The sequence below is a fragment of the Rhinolophus hipposideros genome (assembly GCF_964194185.1).
Source record: "Rhinolophus hipposideros genome assembly, chromosome: 21".
NCBI lineage: Eukaryota > Metazoa > Chordata > Mammalia > Chiroptera > Rhinolophidae > Rhinolophus > Rhinolophus hipposideros.
This window is the reverse complement of record NC_138067.1, coordinates 44494577-44505909: the sequence shown is the minus strand read 5'-3', so window position 1 is coordinate 44505909 and position 11333 is coordinate 44494577. Positions and strand designations below refer to the sequence as shown.

Sequence of the window (11333 nt, the reverse complement as noted above, 5' to 3'; positions counted from 1 at the left end):
TCTTCAGCCTCTTCATCACAGAGAGGGGAATTGCCAGACAGTGAAATATGCAGATACTTAACTGAGTTTTACTAAATGGCACTTTAGCACGGCTGCATCATCAGAGAAATAAAACCCGTTCTGCTTCCTTATTCTTCCTGCCTCACACCTGGACCTGGGGCTTTGGGGCTTAGAAGCTGAGGAATTTGCAGCCTTTGTTTACCCACCTTTGTTTTCCATCCCATTCTGACAACTCCTTATTAGGGCACCTCATTCGCTACTACTCTAAATGGTTAATTCTGGGAAAGGTAAGCGAGGCAGCAGGAAGCCAAGGGTGAGACTCAGGTGGGAGAGAGCGAATTTCACTCGGTTGTGCGCGCCCTCTTGTGGTCTAATAGCCCCATTACACCTTGAGTGATTCTTTTCCCAACCATTAATCTCCAGATAATTTAATCACATCTAATTAATTTGAATGGTTTTGGGCATCATCTATGTGCCACACCAGCAATATCCAGTTGAAATATGCTGTGAGCCCCACATTTAATTTCAAACTTTCTGCTAGCCACGTTAAAAAAATAAAAAGAAACAAATGATATTAATTATAATAATATATTTTACTTCACTCAATATATCCAAAACATTATCATTTCGACATACAACTGTGGGGACAGAGTCCTTAAGAGCAGCTTCCAGCTCTCGGCCTCACATGGAAAGGTGCTGGCTCTGTTATTAGATGGCCATCAACTATAATCAGATGGCCATCCACTGTGATCAGATGGCCATCAGCTGTTACTGGTTAGCCATTAGCCACTAATATAACTGCCGTGGCTACGTTAGGGGGTTGGTTGGCAGAGAAGTGGGCGCAGATTGCGGCTCCTGCTTCCTGTGTCTCCAACCCAGCCGCCAGCGAGAATATAGTGGTCTGACTCCCCTGTCTATGGCTCTGTGGGTGCTCCTTTTCGGCCTCACCATGTCCTGCGTTCTTGTGCGGGGAGCGGGAACTGAGACCTCGCATGACAACAACCAACATAAAAATTATCAAGATGTTTTGCTTTTTTGTGTGTTCTAAGTCTTTGAAATATTCTCAGGACAGCACATTTCAATTCAGACACTGAATTTTTATTAAAAATACTTAATCCCTATTTAGATTTTATAACATTTACTGTTGAAGTGGATTCATATCACCAAGTTGTTTCAAACATGTGACAGTGGCTTACCTACTGGACAGTGCAAACATTGGTTTACACCATTTCACCTTTAGGTTAAGCTAGGTATTTTATTATCCCCATTTACAGAGGAGGAAACTGAGGCTCAGAAAAGGAAACTGACTTTTTCCTTTTCATTCAACAAGTATTTATTGAACACCTGTCATATGCCAGGTTCCTTCCCAGGGGTTGGGGACATAACGGGGAAGAAGATACACATGGTATCTGGCCTCAAGGGGATTATCAGATGATATGGAAGAAGGACAAAAAGAAATGACAAATTGTAATTAGTGTTATGACAAAAACCAACAGGATGATGGGTTAATGGTAAACTATGGCCCCCATGCTAAGAATGGTTTTTACCTTTCGAACTGGTTGAAAAAAGTGAAAAGAATAATATTTTGTGACACGTGAAATTTATATGAAATTTAAATTTCAGTGTCTGTAAATAAAGTATTACTGGAACACAAACACACTCAATCATTTCCATATCGTCTGTGGATGCTTTCCCTCTCCAAAAGAAGAGCTAGAAGGAGGCAGTTGGGAAAGTTGGAATATGGTTGAACTGATCAAACCCATGTTAAATACCCTGAGTGTGAATGCGATTACTCTAGGCTCTCTGAATACCTCGTATGAGTGGGATTATACAGTGTTTGTCTTTTCTTGACTGACTTATTTCACTTAGCATAATGACCTCAAGGTTCATCTATTTTGTAGCATATGTCAGAATTTCCTTCCTTTTTAAGACTGAATAATATCCCGTTGTATGGAGAGACACATTTTGTTTAACCATTCATTAGTGGATGAACACTGGACTCTCTCCAGCAGCCAGCACGCAGTGGGTGTTCCATTGACATTTGTTGAACAAACGCGTATAAACGATGTGAGCGGAGACTGTCTGCCTCAGCTCTATATGGTGGGCTGAGAACAGGGCCTGGCACAGAGCCGGTGTCTGCACTTGGAGTGTTTCTCCTTGGGCCTCCCTGACCCCCACCCCTTACCTAGGAGGCTGGCCGGCCAGGTTCTCTCTCACGTCACAAAGCCCTGCCATGCCTCTGGCCTTGACCCTTCTGCTGCTGGTGGACCTCAGCCCCCGTGGAGGCTGGGGCTGCCTGCAGTGTGACCAGTCGGTGCGGGAGGCCCTGAGCCAGCTGCGCTTCGCCCTCATCCCCAGCCGCTTCACTCTAGAGCGGCTGCAGGCCCGCGCTCAGGCCCTGCTGCTGGGCATGGAGGGGGCTTTCTTCCGGGACTATGCGCTGAACGCGTTTGTGGGGAAAGTGGGTGCGTGCGGAGGACGGCAGGGTACTTAGCACTGTGGGGAAAGGGACAGTGCGTCCAAGCCAGAGGCTGGGATGGGAGACTCTTTGGGGACCACTCTCTCTAGAGGGGGAGGGGGGGCCTTTCCTGAGAAAGATTAGGGGGAAGGGTCACCTGGCTCTCTGAAGGACCCACTGGAATTTCCTCCCCTCTCGTCCCTAGGACTAGATCAGCTGGACCTCGTGTCATCCTTTATCAAGAATCAAACAAACAGCTTAAAGGTTAATTCTCTGAGAGGTAGGAACTAAGAGGGAAAGACTTTTCCTACGTAGCCCCCTTCTCCCTCCTTCCTTTCCAGCCATCCACCACGCCTCCTCTGGATTTAATAATAAAAGCAAACACACCTATTAGCCTTTCATCCAGGTGGGCACTACCCTTTACCGAAGGGGAGACTGAGGCTCAGACATGCCCAAAGTCACACAGCTAGGAATTGAACCAGGGAAATCCCCGCGCAGACAGTGTTCTTAACAACCACTTCATGGGTGTCTCTTCTGATTTACGTTCAACCGCTGCGGGAATGCCATTCAGTTAGTTATTGGAGACTGGCGGTTCTTACGACAGTCCCCCAGAAGAGGGCAGTAGAGGGCCCTGTGGACTTGGGGGAGGGAGTGAGGCCATCTAGGCCCCAAAAGCCTTTTCCCACCTTGAGGGATGGAGCAGGGAGGAGGACACTATGGAAGAGCCCATCAGTTATTAAAAAGATAGGAAGTGCGTGTGTGTGTGTGTGTGTGTGTGTGTACCATTTGAGAGTTAGTGACACTTAAACCCTAACTTTAACACAAAATTCTTCAATGAGAGATCTCCTAAGAACGAGAAAGGACATTCTAGTTTTCTTTCATCTGTTCTGGGACCACACATTGTATTTGGTTGTCTTTTATGATACATTTTTGAAGAGCTCAGGCCAATCATTTTACTGACTATTATATTATTGGGGGTTGGGTACATCGACCTGGAGTGACTGACCTTAGTTACTCAGTCTCCAGCCCCTCCAGAGGTCAAGGTGCTACCTCATGGCGCAAGGTTCTACCACGTATCATGTTGTTGGTATAGACTATCTGGTGTGGCCCAAGGCTCCCAAGGAAAGAAGGACATTCTTACAGGCAAGATGTTCCAAGAACTGAGAGATTACCTCCCAGGAGCTGGGCAAGAGACACACCTTTTTTGGGAATGTGCAGGGTTTGGACCACCCAGGCCGGCTGAATTAACCCTTTACTGCACAATATAATAAGTCAAAAAGAGACAAACACTATGGAGAAAAAAAATAAAGCAGGGACCAGGGGATAGGCAGTGCTGGGAGTAGGGATAGGGGGTTGCAGTTTAAAGCAGGATAGCCAAGAAGGATTACACTAAAAAGTCAGCATGAGAAAAGACTGAAGGAGAGGAAAAGCAGCCAGGAGGAGGTCTGGGGTTAAGGGCTGTGGGCAGAAAGAACAACCAGTGGAATCCCTGAGACAGGACTATGTTTGGCATATTCACAGAACCTCAAGGAGGCCAGGGAGGCTGGAGTGGAGAAAGCGGGAGAGATGTGGAAGATGAGGTCCTAGAGGTAAGGGGTAGATCAGGAAGTGCCTTCTAGGCCATGCTAAAGACTTTTGACTTCTGGGTCACATGGGAGGGTTCTGATATGGTTTGATGCAAGTGAGCTGACTGAGGTTTTAATAGGATCCCTCTGGCTGTAGAGAACAGATTTTAGCATGGGGAAAGGAAGGCTGGGAGACCAGTGAGGTGTAGCAATGGCCCAGGCAAGAGATGATGATGGCTAGAACCAGGGTGGCATGAGTGGAAGGGGTGAGAAGTGATTCCTCGATCTATCTTGAATATTGAACAAATGTTGAACAAGATTTGCTGATACACATGTTGACAAATTGCACGTGGGATGTGAGAAAAAGGAGTCAAAGATAGCACCAAGGCCTGAGCAATGAGAATCATGGCACCTGCATCTGCTAAGACGAAAACTCGAGGGTTGGGAATAGGTTTGGAGGAGACTATCAAGATTTGGTTTTGGACTTACTGAGTTTAAGATGCCTATTAGACATCTAAATGGTGATTTTGAGTGGGTAGTTCAATATATACATCGGAACTTCGGTGTGAGGTCCAGGCTAGTGATAGAAACATGGGAGGCATCAATGTATATAGGTTGCTGTTCAGTGGAAATATGATGTGAGGTACAAATAGTCACAGATGTAACTTTTAATTTTTTGGTAGCCACGTTTTTTAAAAGGTAGAAGCAGGTGAAATTAATTTGAATATACTTTATTTAACCCAATACCTAACATATTACCATTTCAACATGCAGTCAACATAAAAATTATGGAGATATTTTACAGTTATTTTTTTAGTACCATGTATTTAAAATCCAGCATACATTTTGTACTAACAAAACATCTCAATTCAGACTAGCCCATTTCAAGTACTCAGTATCCATGTGTAGCTAGGGGCTGCCATATTGGACGGTGCTGGTCCAGGTAAGATATAAAGCCATAGGCTGGATGAAATCATGAAGGAGTGAGTGTAGACAAAGAAGAGGAGAGGAGAGCAGATCAGAGGAAAAAAGAAGAGAGGTCCACCTTTCTGCTACCTACCAGATGAGGAAACTGAGTCCAAAGGAAGGTGGTTTAGCGTGGGGCCCCACAGTGGACCAGAAGCTAGCTGCAGCACCTCCCAGGCCATAGATCTGCCCACTGGACCCCAAGTAAACCCAGTCTTGGTTACTCCTGGTAAATGAAAAGGAGTTTCCTCATCTCATCTCTTTGAAGCTGCAGATGGGATGCTGGGTGCCCCCCCACCCCACAAGGATCTCTTTTTTTCCTTAGATGGGCCTCTGCTGGAAGAGCTGGTGACTCTTAGGGAGAAGGTGATCAAGGAACTCAAGAAAGTTTTAAAATTGTATGAATTAAAAGGTGGGGCATCTCTCTCCGTCAAGCCCACTTCTCTCCTTCCCCATTATCACTCCATCCCCTTCTCTCACGTTTTCTACCAAACTCCTTCCTCCCCTCCCCTATGACTCAGCCTTCTCTGCTCCTCCCCAATACTCCCCTCTTTCCATTCCCAGACTCACTCCTCCCTCCCTCTCCTGGTCCCTTCCCATTAAATTCTCAAATTGCTGTCCTGACTTACCTCAGCTCTTTTCTCTTGCAGCTTGCGATCCCAAAATGTGCCGTGAGTCCTGGATTTATTGTCCATCCCTCCCTTCTCTACCATCCTACACCTCTCTACCCTGTCTCCCCAAATCAAGCCCCACTATCACACCTACTCCATCTAGTGGTTCCCCCACCCCAAAGCTGTAGTACCTAGGGCTATCTGATTTTTGAGGGCTTATGAAAGTGATTGCAACCTGCAAAAAAGAACTTGAGGGGGATGTTAGTCAGGATAGGAGAGTATGTCCTAATAACAAACCCCACATCTCAGTGGTTTAACAAAAAAAAAGGTTTATTTCTCTCTCACCCTAATTCCACTGAGAGTCGAGCAGTTCTTCCAAGTGGTGACTCCGGGATCCAGACTGCACCCATGCTGTCGCTTCTAAGCAAGCTTCAGAAGGGAGACAGAATAGGGAATCCCATGGGAGACTTTTACGGCCAGGACTGGAAGTGGCACTGCATCCCTCTGCCCACTTCACATTGGCCAGAACTCAGTCACATGGTTGCAACATGCTGCAAAGGATCCTGGGAAATGTAGTCTTTCAGTGTGGCAGGAAGGGGAGGAGACAGATGAGTATCAAGCCAGTCTCCCTGCCGCTGGGGGCTGCAAAATAGGCAAAGAGCAAACGTTCTGTTTGTGGACATTTAACTAAACGTGCGTTTACTTTTAATTAGTTAAATGTATACAAACAGAATGTTGGGCCAACTGTACAGCTGCATTCAATTGAACTCTTCAATAATTATATAAAAATTATTTTTAATGTGAATTGTCAGTTTATTTGGCTCAGCTTGCTCTGCTGCCTGCGGGACCTCCAAATTCACGAGGGCCAAGGGACTCCATCTCTCCTTTCCCCTTTTGCCTTTCCGCCCCTTGCCAGTCTTCTTTTGCTGCCCTCATCCCACTTCTCCCTTTTCTCTTGTCCAGGCTCGCTAAAAGAGGAGGTCTTGGACTGTGTACATTGCCTGAAGATCAGTCCCGAATGTATAAAAAAAAAGTACTGTTTTGGTAAGCTCTTCGGGATGGGGGAAGACATGGGATCAGTACATGAGAGATGAAGACAGCCATGTCCCAGCAGATATGAGTTTTGAGTTCTCCCGCATGCAGCCTTGAGTCCTGCCCTGAACTTGCTTATAGTGAAGCCCAGAAGTTGCTTCCACATGCTGAAATTAACTTTACCCCTGCTGTTAAATGGGAAGACTCCTGTGTGACTTTACAATACCAGAATGGCAAGTGCTAGAAAAACATTTTATTATTAGCCAGTGCCATACCTGGGGATTCTGGAAAATGTGTTGAATTCATTCTTTTATTCATTCGTTCAGAGATTTAAAAAACACATATCCTTAGAGCAGAGAAAATAGTACAATGAACACCCATATATACACCAAGATTGAATAGTCATGCTAGACCTTTTCACATGGTGTTCCCTCTCTCTGTCACACTGTTCCTCTCACTCACTTCAACAAAATCTCAAAGTTTACCTCCTCAGAGAGAACTCCCTGATTACACTCTCTAAAGTAGCATTTTCTATTAAATTATCTTGAGAATGAATGTTCCTCTGTTTTTGCTTTACTTGTTTATTGCCACAGTATTCTAAAAGAAATCAGGCATCTGAGCTTTCACCCATTAATGGTGTGTACCTCTAAAAATAGGACATTTTCTATATAACCACAATGCCATTCTCACACCCAACAAATTTAACAACAATTCTTCAATATCAAAAAATTCCAAGTCCCTTTTCCAACTTCCCTAATTGTCCCCAGAATACCTTTCACAGCTGATTCATTCAGATCAGAATCCAATGAAAGGACTTGTCATACCATTCAATTGTTAGAGTTTTTCCACTTCTTTTATTTTTGAATCTAGAAGTGTTTTTCTTGTCATTTCCCCCCCATGACATTGACCAGTTGAAAAGAGGGGATGTGTCTATTTGCTCCCTTAGGAGCTCTTCGCTGTCACTGTGATGTGCTGTGTAGACTGTCGGTGCATGGATGGCGGGGATGGTTATTAATGGGGTGCACAGCTGTATCCCCAGAAACTCGAATGGTGTCTGGGACACAGAATTTGAGGAATAGATGAATGGAGAGTCTGACCCCAGGAGAGGGCAAGGGGCATATGGGAGCAGGGGGAGAGGCTCAGGTTGCTGAGTGAGCAGTGAGTATGGTACAAGGCCGAGGAAGGGTGGTGATGTGGAGGTCGGGGCTGTCTCCCCCCACCCCAGTTGATAGGCAGCCCCGCATGGCCCTGCAGTACGAGAAAAAGGGTGGATACCCGCGGAGCCAGGCCACGTTTGGCATCGTCATTTCCATGTGTCTGGCTGTCTTCACCTTAGGGGTCATCGTGGCTTCGTGAGTCATCCCTGCCCTCTCCTGAGGCCTCCAAAGGTCCCACTGAGCCCCTCAAAAAATGGCACTACCCTGGATCCATCACTGTGTTATTTGGGAGTCTCCTCTAGTCACTTTATGTCTCTGTCTCTCTTTGTCTTTTTCTCTCGCTCTCCTTCTCTCTCTCTCTCTCCCCCTCATCTCCTCTTCCCCCCTCTCATGGACCACATTATGTCTTTCCTGCGTCGTCAGTACTTTTGCCCTTGTGTGGGTCTCTTCCTCCCTAAAAAATACTAAAAATTATATTTTGTGAATGTGCTGGTCTGAAGACAGATATACAAATGGATTTATTATTATATACAGAGGATACCCAAAAATGTATACATATTTTAAGAAAGGAAAACTGTATTAAAATTGTAATACTCAATATATTCCAATAACAAAAGATGAATACAAGTCACGTTTGACTCCTATAATTACAAGAGGTGCTCAAAGTGGTTCCCATCAGCGTCCAGACACTTCTGATTACGGCGAACTACTGCTTGAGCAACGTTGACGAAAGTGTTCATTTGTATACATATTTTTGGTAGCCCCAGTATATTATATATTTTATTATTATTCATTGTTATATTAGCTTATTTTCTTCTGCTTTTCAAGATATTAAAATGAAACCATGTCCATGGGCCCCAAGCATGAAGCCCACAGTTGGAAGGGGAACAGTTGCTCTCACCATCCTCTCTCCACCTCCGAGTTTCCCCCTGCTCTGTGTGCTTGTCCCACATTCAGTACCCTCTCCAGTCTCTCACTGCCTTTTCCACCTGTCCCTCACCCTCATTTCCCTAATGCCTCAGTTTCTTCATATTCAGTTTTCCATAATTCCAGTGCATCCCTCTCAGGGTTGGGGGTAAGCATTAAGCGCTTAGCACAGTGAATGTCAGCTCTCACTCTTTGTTCCCCCTCTCATGTCCCAATCTCTTTCCCTCTGAAACTCTCCCCCTCTCTCTGCCTCTCCCACTGGGCTTTCTTCTGCCCTCCACTGTCCCAGTCCCAAATCTGCCATCCTCTTCTTCCTCTCCTCACCCCCAGGTTGAATCTGTGTTTTTCAGTCTCTCTGGCTCTATCTCTGAATGTCTCTCCCTGTCTCGGGGTCTCTGTTTCTGACTCCCACCCAACAAGCCCCGAAGACTTTCTCCCTATCTGTCAACCCCTCTCTGCTTCTTTAAACCTTTCCAGCTGTTGCCACTTCCCTTCCCCTCCCACCTGCCCCTATTCCTCGAGCACCTTTTCCCCAGTTCTCTCCCCATGTTTGACCCTCTCTCCTGTCTTTGCCTGGTCTTCATCTCTGTCTTCCCCTCTCCCATCTCTGGGTTGCCCTTTCTATCTTGAATTCTGTTTCTCTCTCCCTCAGCCTCTTGCCTAACTTCTGTCTCGCCTCTCAGTTTCTATTACACAACTCTCTCCCCACTGTCTCCCTGTGTATTAGTTTCCTATTGCTGCTGTAACAAATGACCACAAACTGGGTGGCGTAAGGCAACAAATCTATTCTCTCAGAGTTCTAGAGGCCAGAAGTCCAAAATCAAGGGGTTGGTGGGGTTGGTTCCTTCTGGAGGTTCTGAGAGCATTCATTCCATAGGTGTCGCCTACCTTCTGGTGATTGCTGGCATCCTTGACATTGCCTGGTTCATGGCTCCCCTACAATCTCTGCCTTGGTCTTCACATGCCTTTTTCCTCGGTGTCGGTGTCTCAAATCTTCCTTTCCTTTCTCTCATAAGGACACCAGACTTCGAATGTAGCGTCCTGCCTAAATTCAGAATGATCTCATTTTGCCTTAACTTAATTACATCTGCAAAGACCTTATTTCCAAGTAAGGTCACACTCATATTTGGTACTGGGAATTAGGACTTGGAGATCTCCAAGTCCTAATACACCTGTTTCTCTCCTTTCCTCTTTCTCTCTCTCTTTCTGTCTTTCCCTTCTCTGTGCCTGTATCTCTCGGAGTCCCCTCCTGCCTTTTTCCACTCATCCTGTTTCCACTTTTACCCTCAGTCTCAGTCTCAACTTTTCACTCCTCCCTCCTCAAGTACATTAATTGTCCAAGAACCCTGGAAATCTGCCCAGAGACCCATGATGTCACTGGCTAAGCCAAATAAGGCCGATGATTGGAGGGAAGTTGGTGGGTGAGAGTCAGTTGACCTGAAGGGACCTGAAGTTCTCTTTCTAACCTCCAGGCTTTTTCTCTCCGATCAGGGCTATTACGTACAGGCAAAACCGGAAACTTCTGCTACAGTAGGGTGGTGGTTTGGGGGTTTGCAAGGGGAAAGGAAAAGAAGTTTAATAAAGTCTGTGACAAATTCCTCAATGTCTCCATCAGTTTCTGAAGGACCCTCCCCCCATTGGTAACCAGTTCTGGGCACCTGACTGGGTGGTTCTCAAGGGTTGGGACCAGGTGTCCCTCATCTGTAGACACCAATTACCCTGATTCAAAGTAGAAGTGATTTGGACTTTCCAAAGGGATAGACAACCTACATTGAGGGCTTGAAGGGACAACCATTCTTACTTTGGGGAAGAATGCATCCTAAAGAGGATGAATTCACAGTGGGACCTGCAAGGACAGTTAGGCGGAGGAACGGCAGTTGTCAGCGTGAAGAATACAGGTGTCTGAGTGGGTGGTGTCCTGGGGGCAAGGTGTCTGCGACTCGGGGAGCTGGAAGAAGATGCGTGGCGCCTAAGGCAGAGCAGACGTGCTTTATTCACAGGCTTCCTGGGCACAGCCAGGGCTTCTCACTGCTGAGAACAGCTGGACATTCTCGGGTTACAACCCACAGCCAGCAGCAGCAGCCCACAGCAGCCGATTTGTCAGCAGCCGCCACACACTTTGGTCACGGCTCACACAGCCAGCCTCATAACATGGCTGGACCCTTTCATACCGCACAGAGACAACAGTGGCGCCCGCCAAGGTGCTTAAATAAGCGTAACAAACAACATCTTCAGGATGGATGGTGCTTGCACAACATTTTATCTCGTGCCCGGTGGGTCGACGGGTCAAGGTCACCAGATGTCTGGGGAGGGAGCCTGACCAACTCTATTTTCCCTACAACAGGTTTCCCTCCCCGTCTGAACTCTTAAATTTTCACCCTGTATGTTCCTGAATAGATTCGGATACATTTTCATGTAAATCCTTTGCTGTCTGAACTCCTGCTACTCTCTAACCCAAAGTAGGAAATAGATTTGGATAACATGATATCCTGTTTCTGAGCCTGCCAGCAGAACTGTTGCCATCTCATTCAGGATAATGAGGATGTTTGACAGGAGTGACTGGTGGGGGGAAGTGATAAGAATGCTTGGCCGAGTGCTTTCTTCCGCAGCACACATA

General features: G+C 46.2%; 1 protein-coding gene across 1 annotated transcript; it reads left to right on the top strand.

Annotated features, from left to right (window-relative positions):
* Positions 1-2233: 2233 nt before the first annotated feature.
* On the top strand, positions 2234-10250 carry IZUMO2 (IZUMO family member 2; the record flags this gene model as incomplete). The annotated part of the gene is made up of 7 exons (XM_081031532.1): positions 2234-2465; positions 2664-2738; positions 5315-5401; positions 5640-5660; positions 6564-6644; positions 7858-7984; positions 10208-10250. 7 exons carry the CDS (start codon positions 2234-2236, stop codon positions 10248-10250), a joined length of 666 nt encoding a protein of 221 aa, XP_080887658.1.
* Between the last annotated feature and the right edge of the window lie 1083 nt (positions 10251-11333).